Source organism: Moschus berezovskii, chromosome 25 (genome assembly GCF_049115385.1).
Source record: "Moschus berezovskii isolate FMDL1 chromosome 25, NW_MosBer_1.0, whole genome shotgun sequence".
NCBI classification, from domain to species: Eukaryota; Metazoa; Chordata; class Mammalia; order Artiodactyla; family Moschidae; genus Moschus; species Moschus berezovskii.
In genome coordinates, this window is record NC_142484.1 from 21,091,786 (window position 1) to 21,105,775 (window position 13,990).

Here is a 13,990-nt window from a genome sequence, read left to right on the forward strand (position 1 = left end):
GGCGGTCGCGGCAGGGCGGATCCGCGGCTCGGGAGGCGGGGAGGAGGACGGGGCCTGGTGAAGAGGGAGAGCGGTTGGAAACGACCGTTTGAGACGTTGTGTACGTGTGTGTGTTTAGCTGAGGCTTGTTACTGTTGAGCTAAAGACCAACACACAAAAATCACACGGTTCCTAAGCCCGAAGTGTTTCAGCACCTCTTTCCACGTTCCTTACAGACTGGCCTTCCCCGATTGTATGACGCGCTGGAGCGCCATGCGGGGACTGCTGTTGTCGTTGCTTCTTTTCTTCATAGAGCTCGCATAGATGTTTCCTGAGGGCCTAGTACGCTGTCATTTTACTGGGATTACCGTGGTGAATACAAAAAAGAAGTCCCCTCTTTCAGATTAGAATCTAGTAGGGAAGATGGAAGATTTAAGCAGCACTTTTAATAAGGAGCTTGCACTAAGTAGGCACTCAATAAATATTTGCGTAAGGAAACCAAAAGTATGTCTCTGTGCTTAAAACTTATATAGCTCTAACTCTGTAACCAAGGTCTGCCTAAAATCAAGGAAGTAAAATAGACATTTAGAATGCGGTTGGTAACTGTACTGGGTTGGAAGGCAGAAGGCTTGCAGTATTCTTTTTTCCCCTCCAGCCATGCCACTAACTAGGGTGAGCCTAGTTAGTGACCACTAACCACTAACTTGAGTGAGCCTCCGAGTCCCAGGCTTCTCAAAACTGAGTATGCTCTTTAGAATGATGAAGTGAGAGAGTTATAAACTGAAAGAGTCTGTTCAGTTCAGTCGCTCAGTCGTGTCCGAGTCTCCGCGACCCCATGAATCACAGCACGCCAGGCCTCCCTATCCATCACCAACTCCCGGAGTTCACTCAAACTCATGTCCACAGAGTCGGTGATGCCATCCAGCCATCTCATTCTCGGTCGTCCCCTTCTCCTCCCGCCCCCAACCTTTCCCAGCATCAGAGTCTTTTCCAGTGAGTCAACTCGTCGCATGAGATGGCCAAAGTATTGCAGTTTCAGCTTTAGCATCAGTCCTTCCAATGAACACCCAGGATCCATCTCCCTTAGAATGGACTGGCTGGATCGCCTTGCGGTACAAGGGACTCTCAAGAGTCTTCTCCAACACCACAGTTCAAAAGCATCAATTCTTTGGCGACCAGCCTTCTTCACAGTCCAACTCTCACATCCATACATGACCACGGGAAAAACCATAGCCTTGACCAGACGGACCTTTGTTGGCAAAGTAATGTCTCTGCTTTTTAATATATTATCAAGGTTGGTCATAACTTTCCTTCCAAGGAGCAAGCGTCTTTTAATTTCATGGCTGCAATCAGCATCTGCAGTGATTTTGGAGCCCAGAAAAATAAAGTCTGACACTCTTTCCACTGTTTTTCCATCTATTTCCCATGAAGTGATGGGACCAGATGCCATGATCTTTGTTTTCTGAATGTTGAGCTTCAAGCCAACCTTTTCACTCTCCTCTTTCACTTTCATCAAGAGGCTTTTGAATGCCTCTTCACTATCTGCCATAAGGGTAGTGTCATCTGCATATCTGAGATTATTGATATTTCTCCCAGCAATCTTGATTCCAGCTTGTGCTTCTTGCAGCCCAGCGTTCCTCATGATGTACTCTGCATATAAGTTAAATAAGCAAGGTGACAATATACAGCCTTGACGTACTCCTTTTCTTATTTGGAACCAGTCGGTTGTCCCATGTACAGTTCTGCCTGTTGCTTCCTGACCTGCGTACAGGTTTCTCTGACACCTAATTACTGTTGTGTATACTCAAAATTTAAACTTCTAGAATTGTATATGGAAATTAAGAAAAATATGTACACTGTCAAAACAGTAAATTAGTGGAGAAAAGTCTGAAGCTTAAATAAGAAACTTATGATCAGTTCAAAAAAAGAGGTTTAGAATAAAAAAAATCCAGGTACTTCATTTCTGGAAATTGTAAGAATAGTGGCAAGAGTCCTAATAAAATGGCTTTCACACAGAGAGAAAGGTTGAGTCCTTTATGTCCATCCGTAGTGTAAGCTGCCCCATTGGACCTCATGTTTCTGGTGTGCTTTTATAAACATACTCCAGGCAGCCTTATAGATTCATGTCTGGAAATTGCCAGGAATACTTTCAGCTGACCAAGTATCCATACTCATTCCTTTCATACTATAGATTGGCACTTTACCTTGGAACCTGAATATGGGTAGTTCTAATTGATAGGAAGAGTTTTCTTTCTTCTTTTTTTAATCCTTATTTGCGAACTGCCTGATTTATTTGATGTTCACCTGTATTTTGTCCTTGTAGGCTTCATGATCTGACTTTGTTTTCACTATTCCTCCACATATATTACATGTATCCTACCTAGTGGGAGGGAAAGTACTGTCATTTATTTTAGTTTGCAAGCTGCTCTGGCCAATGGATTTCTGTGGCATTTACATTAACATTTTAATTTTCATTAGAAACACTTCCTTATGATTTATAAAACAGTTCATGCAAAATTCAGAAAATATAAAGATTTTTAAAAATTCATACATCTGCTACACGAAATGAATCACTTTTAACACACGTTTAATTTTTTAAATTGAAGTATAGTTGATTTACAATCTATTAGTTTCAGGTGTACAGTATAATGATTCAGTATTTTTGCAGATTATACTTCATTTAAAGTTATTACAAGATAATGGCTAAGATTTCCTGTGTTATACAGTATATCCTTGTTCTTATCTGTTTCATATGTAGTTTGTATGTTTCATACTTTATGCGTATTTACATAGGTTGGATGATACTGAATATAATATTTCCTCTTTTGTTCACTTACCACTGTTATAGTCATTTTGTAGTGTTATTATAACTTCTTTATGAATGTAACTTTAGATGGCAGTTTAATATTCCAGTTGTGGTGTAATAATTTTACATAATTATTTATTTCCATGTTTGACTTTTTTTTCGTTTCAAATTAGTTTGTTTAAGGGTTCCAGTTTCACGCCTCAGTGAAGTCAAAGTGAAAGTGAAAGTCGCTCAGTCTGCCCGACTCTTGGCGACCCTGTGGACTCTGTAGTCCAATAGATCTCATGTATTTTTCACATGCTTCTTTGCTCTTTAGTTCACCTAGTTCTGAAGGGTTACCAAGTATCATCTTGATCAGTCAACCATCTTCATAACAAGATTTGTTTTTTTTTTTCAAGATTATCAGTTTTATTTTGGACAAAAAGTGTTGCTGGAATTTGGAGAAAATTGATAATAGGTACCCTGACTATATAGCACAGAACTTAAGAAACTGAAATAAATTCTAATTTGTCCGCACCCCTCCCATCTTTTCTCGTCCCAGAAACACTGGTTAGGTTTGTAGTCACAGACCTCTTTTCTTTTTTTGGCGTTCTGTGGCCCTCCAGATAGTGATTTGAATAATTGAGTTCTTCTTAAATAAGTGTCCTTAGCAGTCTTGGGTTAATATCTGTTGATTGGTCTCTTCTGTGGTGTCAGCGCCCGGTATTGGCACTCGGCTTGTCCCCGCTCGCCGCTGTGCCCCTGGCCTGGATGTGGGAGGTGAAAACAGTGAGCATTTCCTGGGCGGTCAGGTGAGCGCCGCGCATAATCAAGCGATGCCCATCTCCGAAGAGCACGTCCACACAAGGCTCGGAGCCGTCTTGCCTCACGTCCGCAATCACTGAGCAGTGGAGGTTCGTGCAGCGAACTTTCTCGCTGCTCACCACCTGGAGGAAGGTCCTCGTCGATTCCACGTTCTTCTCGAAGGGGCAGAACTGAACCTGAACCTGCTTGACTGAGCGGAGGCCGAGCCGAGCCAAGGCCGCCGCCATGGTGACACCCGCCCCGGAAGGACTCGCCCATAACAAGATTTGTTGACACACCCTGGATTTTCTGCTAGAGCTTCATTCATTTCAATTATTTCTCCTGATGAAGAAGGATAGAACTCTCTAGCAGCTTTTATGCTTTCCAAAGCACCAGAGTCCTCTTGTTCAATTTTTTTCCTGTCTTCAGGCAGACTACAGCAAAAACACCTCCCAAAGCTTCTTGTTCCCTATGTATTCAGAAGAATATTTATTTATTAGTGCCTAAGATGACACAGCCTTTAGGTAATTTATTTAAGAGGAAAAGACAAGTACATGGGCTATATTAATACAGTGTAATAAGTTTTATCTCAGAGGTAGGTATCAGATGATATGGCAACACTCAGGGGAGGAGCGTGGAGATGGGGATGGCTTCTTGAAGGAGGAAACCCTGGGCAGACTTTGAAGGAGAGCATGGTAAACTGAATGTTTATCCTTGAAAGGTCATGGAGTAAATAGTGGGAAAAACCTGCCTCCAGGAACAGCCTATAGAACTTTTTCCCTCTTTACAATGTCTAGACTTCTAGTTTCAGTGTTCTTCTTGTCTTCATATTATGCTCTAGACCTAGTTTATGTATATATTTTTATTCTCCAGCTCCAACTTTCAGATTTGTTTCCATATGATGATTTTATCTTCTCTTCTTCAGGATAACATAATATAGGATGTTCGATTCAGCTAAATCCAAGCTTAGCAATCCTAACATGGGTGTTTTTGTAAATTAGTGCATGAGGCTTGTGAAAAGGGGAGAGATTTTTACTTTCCATAGGACTTCTTGCTTCACAGTTTCTTAACTATGGATTTTCATCACACATCCCGTGGGTGAGATGTTTAGGTTTTGAGGGTTCTAAGCCAGCCAATAAAGTCATGAAATCAACCACGGTGTCAATGTTGTGCTTCTGGGTGGCTGTGTCCTTCAGCGCACAAAGGACACTCAACCAGCTAAAAGAGATGAGCTCAGAGATGTTGGCTCGGAGGAAAAGAAGGATCACATTGAGGTCATTGATGGGACAGCCCAGCATTTTTCTGCTGAGGAGATCAAAAGCTGGGAGCATCTCGTAGATGGAGAGGAGCCGTTTGTCCCACCGGCAGAGCCGTGTGAGGTTGTATAGTATCACTGGAACCAACAGGGTATAGATGGCTACGCTGGCGAGACTGACAATCTGGAAGACAGACAAAGAGGTCAGCCTGCATGTGATGAGGTCAGGGATGTGGGTCTCATCATGTAGCAGCCCTGTCTTGATGGAACAGCTGAATTCCTCTTGGAAGAAGACGTCCAGGTGAAAGTGGCCCAGGTACAGGTAGGTGGCGGAGGTGAAGAGGAGCAAGAGGGCGTTCCTCAGGAGGTAGGTGGCCACTAGTGAGTGTGAGCGCTGCTTACAGGCCAGGTACCGCTCCAGCAAGGGGAATTCAAAGTACCGTTCTTTCCGAGCCCTGGGCAGGAGAAGAAAGTGGCCAAGGTTAGGAAGAAGCACTTAAAACTATATCCTGAGGGGGCTTCCCTGGTGGCTCAGTGGTAAAGAATCCACCTGCCAATGCGAGAGGCATGGGTTCAATCCCTGGTTTAGGAAGCTCCCACATGCCGAGGAACAGCTAAGCCCCCGTGCCACAACTACTGAGCCTGTGTTCTAGAGCCTGGGAGTTGCAACTACTGAACCCACGTGTTGCAGCTACTGAAGCCCATGTTCCCTAGAGGCCGTTCTCCACAAGAGAATCCACTGCAGTGAGTAGCCGCTGCTTGTCACAACTAGAGAAAAGCCCATGCAGCCCAGCACAGCCAAAAAAAAAAAAAAAACCAGTCCCTGGTGGCCCTGTGGTTAAGACTCCACGCTTCTAATGCAGGGGTCCTGGGTTCGATCCCTGGTCAGGGAACTAGATCCCATGTGCCGCAACCAAGACACAGTGCAGTCAAATAAATAAATACAATTTAAAACAAAATTAAAAACAAATAAACTATATCCTGAGAGCTGTGTGGGGGAAGTAACAGAATCTGTGCATGATCCAGCATGGTATTCTTGGCTCACAGGAACATCTGTCTTTTTTGAGCATAACCACTCCTCTCCCCCAAAGCAGGCATGTGAGTGTATCTTAATTCTCCAAGTGATGAATGCAATGCAGTAAACCCAGCAAATGAGTAATAAATGACCGATCACTCTGGATTTCTGCCCAGCTGAAATCTCTAAGCTGAAGCAGGATTCTTAGGAAGCACTGATTTATTAAATTAGCACGGGACTGGGATTCTAAATTACCATGTTCTGGTTTTCAGTCTGCTTACTTTGTGTGTGAGTTTTAGGCCAGTTCATTCATTTTATAAAAATAAGTGTGCTTACAAGTGTTTGTTGAGAGTTGTATTTAGGTATATGTAATCCAGTCTCTTGGAGAAGGCAATGGCACCCCACTCCAGTACTCCTGCCTGGAAAATCCCATGGAGGGATGGAGGAGCCTGGTAGGCTGCAGTCCATGGGGTTGCTAAGAGTCGGACACGACTGAGTGACTTCACTTTCACTTTTCACTTTCATGGATTGGAGAAGGAAATGGCAACCCACTCCAGTGTTCTTGCCTGGAGAATCCCAGGGCCTGGGGAGCCTGGTGGGCTGCCGTCTATGGGGTCGCACAGAGTCGGACATGACTGAAGTGACTTAGCAGCAGCAATTCAGTCTCTGCTCTGAAGAAGCTTACAATCTGACTTTCAGGGAAAGGGCAGAGGAGACATGCAAATATGAAATGAAAATAATGCTTGATTTGTTGCTAAAAGATGGATACAAACCACAGTAGTTGTAAAAGTTAGGAGACAGACCACAGTGTGAGCTGGAGTGTTCAGAAGCATCTCTGGAGAATGTTGTTTTAGATTGGTCTTCCAAAGGTAGATAGGGTTCAGAAAGATAGACAGGGGAGGAGATATTTTCAGAGGATAGAAATGTGCACAAACTAGGGTTTCAAATCTCAGCTCAACTGTGCTTAGAGGAGGCCTGTCCTGGCCACCCAAATTAAAACTGTGCCTCCCTCCACCTCCCAGCTTTCCTGAGTCCCTAACCCTGGCTCAGTTCTCTTTATACCACTTATCTTCTATCATATAATTTATTCGTTGTCTGGTTGCTCTCAATACAGTGTTACCCTTTCCTCCCTCAACACACATGTACACACATGTCTCCACAGCACCCAGAGCTGTGTCTGGTGCTCCATAAATGAGAGATGAGTGCTTAAATGCATGAATGGCTTGTTTGGGCGAAAGGAAGGAGACTGCCCAGGGGGCGTGGAAGGTTTCTGTTACTTGGAAGTTTGAGAGAAATTTGACAAAGTAGTTGATGACAGTGTGTGGAGGGCCTAGGAAAAATATTTGGGAGGACTTGGATCTTTTTTTCCTGCAGGCCTGGGAGAAGCCATTCAAGGTTTTGTACAAGTGATCTTTTAGGACTTCTCTAGTAGTCCAGTGGTTAAGAATCTATCTGCCAATGCAGGGGACATGGGTTTGATCGCTGGTCCAGGAAGATTCCACATGCCATGGGACAAATAAGCCCTTGGGCCACAACTACTGAGCTCGTTTGCCCACCCTAGAGCCTGTGCTCCACAGCAACAACCACTGCAATGAGAAGCCTGCTTGCTGTGCAGCCAAAAACTAAGATAAATAATTTCAAAAACCTCAGTAGAGATTTTTTAAGAAGTGGTCTTTTAGAGGTTAACCCCTTTGTGACGCTTTGGGTTCACCTGTAAACTGGAGGCACACTCCTTTTCCCTCTCCCTGTACCGAGATGATAGCACATTAATGAGGTGATGTGTTAAGCACTTTGAATTCTAGAGAAGGATGGCACAGAGTAGAGTTTCAAGATTACCCTGCAAGGTACCATTTTAGTGCTCGTCGGAGTCTTTCGGAAAGGAGTGGAGGAGAAAACTCACTTCTCCAGCTCGTCCCAGAACACATCAGGGTCCGAGCTCTCCTGTCGGATCTTCAGCATGTGCTGCACCAGGCGGATGGCGCGGTTGTAGGACTTGTCCAGCTCGCTAATGATGAACAGCAGGTCCGAGCTGAGGGCCGGCACGGCTGCATACTGCCACAGCAGAACCGGCAGGTACATGGCCATGGCCAGGGCCAGCAGCGAGTAGGGGAGGGCCTGCAGGGGAAGAGAAAGCTGAGGAGGGTAGCCCAGGGTTGCCCAGACCTGGCAGCCTTGCAGAGAGAGTGCTGAGGGAGGGATCTCATTCGCTGATTCCTGCCTCGGAAGGGGAAGGCAGAGAGAGACAGAGAGACAGACAGACAGATGGGAAGGAAGGGAGGAAGGGAAGAGAAAGAGCACTAGCTGCCTGTTCCCACTGTCCATGCATGTTATCCTGGGTAGCCACCTAGAGGTCATGGCCATGGTCATTATGGCAGTCTAGGGGAGAGCCCCTCATTCTCAATCTTCCACTTTTCTTGCTCTGATCACTCCAGATTCTTAACATCAGACATCCAGAGTTCACTAGCCTTCAAAATGCTGCCGGGGGCCCTGACATGGCTTTTATTTCGACTCTCCAGAGAGGAAGTCAGAGCCCATTTTCTCCATGTAGTCTGATCTCCACCCCTCCCCGCCCCATATGCAGTGGCTTTTTCTCCTCTCTGGATTCTTAGTAAGACCAAACTACACATCAGGCACTGTCTTAGATTCCTTGGGTGCTGTGTCTGGTCTCTGTGTGTGGAAGCTGATGTCGAGGTGTGTATAAATTTGGTGTTCTTCATTATAACATTTGCTCCCTGAGATGAAGGATTTTTCCTTCTGGTTCCTTTTCACACTCACCACACCTGACAGGTTGGGCCCACTCTTTTGCACACAGTAAAAACTCTACTTATAGAGACTTAGTTAAGGACATGTGTGCTGGGTACCAAATATGCATTTTTCATTCAGGGTCAGGTACTGTCAGTATTTCTATTCTATAGACAAAGAAATTGAAGCATGAAAATGCTGAGAAACCCCCACAGGGTTATGTGTCTAGTAGGTGAGTGAGCAGGAATTGGATCCAGGCAATTTGATTTTGGAGTTTAATCCCTTAATAAATGGGCTTCCCAGGTGGCTCAGATGGTAAAGAATCTGCCTGCAGAGCAGGAGATGTGGGTTCAATCTCTGGGTTGGGGCGATCCCCTTGAGAAGGGAACAGCTACCCACTGCAGTATTTTTGCCTGGGAAATCCCATGGACGGAGGAGCCTGGTGGGCTACAGTTCATGAAGTTATAAACAGTTGTATATGACTGAGCAAATAACACACACCTTTAATAAATACTTGACTATAGCTTCTCCAAACTATAGTTTGAAGAAAAAGAGGGAGGGTGCATATTTGATTGTGTGTGTGTGTTTCTGAACTAAATGAGAGACAGGCTAGGAAAGTCATATTAGGCCACGAGAGAAATGGGAACATTTTCACTCCTGTCTAGGAAATTATATTTCTTGAAAATGAACTCTTCACCCTAGAGCTTCTGTTTCAATAGGTTTAAAGTGGAGCCAGAGAATATGGGCTTAAAGAGCTCTCAGGACATTTCATGATTGACAGTTTGATTCTTTTCTGACATGTAAATCCCCGCTGCAGTACTTTGAACTTGTTACTGTCTAGATCCTGCTTGAACACTTCCAGAGACAGACACGTCATGAACTCTTTCTATGAAGTCTGTTTTTTTTTATTAAACTTTTTATTTTATATTGGAGTATAGCCAATTAACAATGTCACGATAGTTTCAGGTGGACAGCAAAGGGACTCAGCCATACACATACATGTATCCATTCTCTCCTAAACTCCTCTTCCATCCAGGCTGCCACATAACATTGAGCAGAGTTCCCTGTGCTATACAGTAGGTCCTGGTTGGTTATCCATTTTAAATATAGCAGTGTGTACACGTTGCTCTTAAACTATCCCTTCCCCACATCTTTCCCCCCGGTAAAATCTCTGGTTTTGTCTGGGTCCTAGAACTGTGGCATTTTGAGGTGTACATTGTTATAATTGTCATAAGCTGTAAATTGTCATAACTAGAAAATGCTATGAGTGACCTCTGTTTAAAACTGTAAATTGTACATACATATTACTTCTGCTCCCTCATGAAACCTCGCTAGAATGACAATAAAGAGATCCCCCTATAATCCTATAAGGACAAGGAAAATAGGAGAGCAGACAAGAGTGACAGAGTGTTGAAACCTGGGAAGCAGTTGTGTAATAGAAGGTACCAGCTGGCAGAGAGGATGCGGTGTTGAGATAGGGGCCATAAGCTACTTTTCACCACACACAGAAGCAGAAAGGCTCAGGAATGTGAGATAACCAGATATGTCTGCAAGTGGGGATGCAAGTGGAGCTGGAAACAGGAATACTGAAAAAACAGACCCGCAGGTCCTTTCTGAAACATGATGCCCTCAGCCAACCACCCTTATGGTTTATTCTTTGGAAATGTTAAATCAGACAGATTCTGCACCCGGGCTATTGAGGGCAGGAGGCCATACTGAGAATGGGGCCAGGGGACAGTGAACTGTGTAAGTACTTGATGCTGACACCCACAATTGAGTTCTGAGAGGGTTGGCAGACAAGTTTGATGCCAGCTGCCTGCTGCCCCTTCTGCACAAATTAGGGACTGACTGATTCTTCTTGGGAAAACTGGCCAGTCTAGAATATCAGATTGCAGCTCTTATCAGCTGATATTTGAGGTTTTCCTAATGAAATGACCCAAAGGGATCCCTTTAAACTGACTGCTTCAACCCGAGGTAGTCAGATAGAAGCGAGTGAGCAAATATATGACCAGATATTTGAAGAATGCCCAAAACATGAAAGTCAATGACCAAAATAAAATGGCAGGGGCAGGCAAGGAGAGAACCTAATGACTCAGTTCCTCCCCCTCCACCCAGTGGGAGAGCCCCAGCCACTTTACCTTGTGAGGCCAGAGGGATTTCGTCTTGGACTGGCCAGACTCATCCTGTTCATGGTGAACCAGGGAGTCCCAACAAGAACTGTCCACGTAGGCAGCCTGCCGGATGCTGAAGTTACTGGGACAAAAGCAGCTGATGGGAGACCCTGAAACAGGAACAAAGCTTGAGGCATCCCTGGGTAGGGGTGGAGAAACAGGCAGCTGGGGGACAATCAGTTTAGAGCTTTCCAGGGGTTACTTCCAGAACTCTGACCATCTCTGTATCTGTCAGGCGCTGTCTTCTTCCCAGGCCCTAGCTTTCTGGGTGAATAAAGAAGTAGGGGGAGGCTGACACATCTCCCTGGGAAAGGTAGGGAGCTCACTATGCAACCAGAAAAGAGAGCCAGAAATCCCAAATCTGAGGGACTCCCCTGGTGGCCCTGTGGCTAAGACTCTGTGCTCCCAATACAGGGGGCCCGGGATCAATCCCTGGTCAGGGAATTAGATCTCACATGCTGCAACTAAGACCTGGCACAGCCAAATAAATAAATGAATATTAAGAAAAACAAATCCCGATTCTGAGAAAGCTCACAGTGTCTTTAATAGAGGTGGCAGATTTGGTGAGTTAATCTAGCTCCTAGACCACTTGGTATACGCATGTTAGCGTCTGCTTACAGGGCTGGGATTCGTGAAGATGAAAGAGTGGATTTATTGAGCACCTGTGATGCTGTCAGGCTCTGTCAGGCACTTAACATGTGTTCTCAAGTCAATAATCCAGGAGGTGGCGAGTAAGAAAAGGCCCCAAGAAGATAAGAGATTTATCTAAAGCTTGGCTAATTAAAACCTTTAGAGGTCCTAGAAAGATGATACGACTCTAATGTCTTTCATCCATATGAAAATCAAAATAAAACTAATTGTTGCGATGATTTAAAGCATACTGGAATTGAGGCTATTTTTTATTGCAAAATTTTGGAAATGACTTTCAAAGTTTTTCTGCATCTCAGCTTTGCTGGCATCCTAACCAGATGCATAATCTGCCTTTTGGGTGATGCCCGGCCCAAGTCATGTGATCTGGACAGGGTGGGGACTGTCTTTCTTCAGGGCCTACTGGGGCTTGGAAGCCACTTACCGGAGGAGAACTCCTGGGCAAAGGCCAGTGACACCAGCAGCAGGGGGAAGCCCACGGCTACGAACTTGACCATTCGGTCCAGGGGGAGCTCCAGGCGCAGTCCTTTGAGGCGGGGGCCCTTGCGGTCGGGTAGCAGGGCATCTGAGAGCATGTACTCTGCAGCTGTGTGTGCAAGCGACATGCTGTGTCGAGTTTGGGTCCAGGGGCTGCAGAAGGGGGTCCCGGAGAGTGGGGTCCCGGAGAGTGGAGTCCTGGTAGGTGGCAGCTTCAGGGAGCTGGCTTTCAGCAGACGGTGCCTGCAGCCTGGGCTTCAGGAGTATCTGTGTGAGGAGCGGACACTGGTTCTCTAAATAACTAGCCAGGCCTTGAGCCAGGCACCTGGTAATTAGAGGGAGACATCGCCCAGTGGGTCGTTACTGGAGGAGGGTCGGGTGTTGGCTGGGGCTGGTGCCAGGCCACCCTCTGGACCGTTGAAGGCAGACACAGTCCCGTGGCTTTAAGCTGCCCTCTCATTAATCAAGTATTTTTGGTGGGGTGGGGGAGAGGAGGAGGGCTGTCAAGCAGGCCCCCGGTGTAATTGGTGTGGAATCTGGGTGGAGATTGCTTACATGTGTGGAAGGCCCTCATTTTGTGGTTTGGGGTGGGAATGGAGCCCCCAGGACTCCGCTAGGGTTGCTGCTCCTACATAGTATTCTCTGTCCCAGTGATGATTTTTGCTTCAGGTCCAGGCTCTTTCCCAGAAACTGATCTGTTTTTGGCATTATGTCCTCTGCCCGGCCTCTGGTCTGTTTCTAAAATGTTTCAACCATGTATTTACAATTTCCTTATGTTTACATTTTTTTTTTTAAAGCTCCCATTAGTTCTCTAGAAAGCTGAGCGATGGGTGGGAGTGTTGACGTGCAGAGAGAACATGACTTGTGAAATCTGGAGGGAAAGTCTTCACTGGACACCCAGCAGCACTGTTTTTTTTAATTTTTATTGAGTGACTGCAGGAAGCACTTTTGGCTCAGTATTCTCATCTATCAAAAGGTACTATATTGGTTGCGAAAAATTGTAAAGATTGATGAAGAGTATTGTATGGGAAAATGGATTGTAAACTGTAAAGCGTAGTGCAAATGTCAACGTTTTATTTATTTATTTAAAATTTATTTAGCTGCGCTGGGTCTTTGTTGCTGTGCGTGGGGTTTTCTCTAGTTCTGGCGAGGAGCGGCAACTCTAGTTGTGGTGCTTGGGCTTCTCCTTGCGGTGGCTTCTCTTGTTGCGGAGCACAGGCTCTAGGGGCATGGGCTTCAGGAGTTGCCCCTTGGCGCATGGGATCTTCCTGGACCAGGGATCGAACCCGTGTCCCCTGCATGGGCAGGCAGATTCTTAACTACTACACCACCAGGGAAGTCCAGCTCTTACTCTGATTTGGTGGGGTTGGATGGGTAGTTGGCAAAGCAAACACTGGGGCCTATGGTAATTGTTGAGGCAGTCTGAGCATGGGTTGGAAAATAATTTCCAGACACAGAGCATTTCAGAAGGGAGTGAGGTTATTAAGAACAAAGAGCAGAGATAAAGTGGGCACTGTGAGCACAACGGGCTGACATTCTGACAGACCAGGGAAAGCCAACAGTTTTCATGGGTTAATAACCAAATTTTATAGCTTCAAGACAAAGACAATTCCTGCTGGAAGGTTGGTGTTAGGTGATTGGTTGGGGCGCTATAGCGTGTTTACTGGAGTGGGCATCTTGGCCTAACTGGGAGTCAGGAAGCTTGTTAGTGATGATCAGGGGGCTTTTGACAAGGTTACAAAGGGGCTCAGTCAGCCTCAGAAGTGACCTTCGTTCTGGGCTTCGCTTCCGTGGCCTTGGTGTAAAGCCTCGCACCTGTGGACTTTGGGGCAGGGCTCAACAGTAATCTCTCTAGTACCGCCCTTAGACTTGGCAAGAGAGGACTTGATCTTGGCTTTCAGGCTGGTCCCCTTTGGCTGTGGCCTCCCCACAAGGCAAGGAGTGCGTGGGGCCACGTGAATGTGCCCATTCAGAGCCCATGCATCTGCTCTAGACCATTCTTCCCACACCGGGGGTGCTGTCGTTCCTTGCTCCAATGGCCCCCGTCTGCCTCCAGGCCTCGTGCAGGCCTTTTCCTCAGGTGCACCATCCCATCAGCAGATTATGCTGCTGAT

The 13,990-nt window shown here is 45.8% G+C and overlaps 1 protein-coding gene and 1 pseudogene across 1 annotated transcript; both read right to left on the reverse strand.

Moving 5' to 3' along the window:
* Positions 1–3,475: 3,475 nt before the first annotated feature.
* LOC129548981 (large ribosomal subunit protein mL53 pseudogene) lies at positions 3,476–3,816 on the reverse strand (annotated as a pseudogene).
* An 822-nt stretch (positions 3,817–4,638) lies between these two features.
* PANX3 (pannexin 3) lies at positions 4,639–12,004 on the reverse strand. The gene is made up of 4 exons (XM_055415972.2): positions 11,824–12,004; positions 10,719–10,861; positions 7,739–7,953; positions 4,639–5,278 (listed from the first exon to the last, which is right to left on the reverse strand). The coding sequence occupies exons 1-4, from the start codon at positions 12,002–12,004 to the stop codon at positions 4,639–4,641; spliced, it is 1,179 nt and encodes a 392-aa protein (XP_055271947.2).
* Positions 12,005–13,990: the final 1,986 nt, after the last annotated feature.

Excerpts from the sequence above, each read along its gene's own strand:
- PANX3 (XM_055415972.2), bottom strand. The coding sequence starts at position 12,004 with ATGTCGCTTGCACACACAGCTGCAGAGTACATGCTCTCAGATGCCCTG. Across the intron at positions 10,862-11,823 it reads TGCCCAGGAGTTCTCCTCCG|GGTCTCCCATCAGCTGCTTT; the intron begins GTAAGTGGCTTC and ends TTCCTGTTTCAG. Across the intron at positions 7,954-10,718 it reads AATCCCTCTGGCCTCACAAG|GCCCTCCCCTACTCGCTGCT; the intron begins GTAAAGTGGCTG and ends CTTCCCCTGCAG.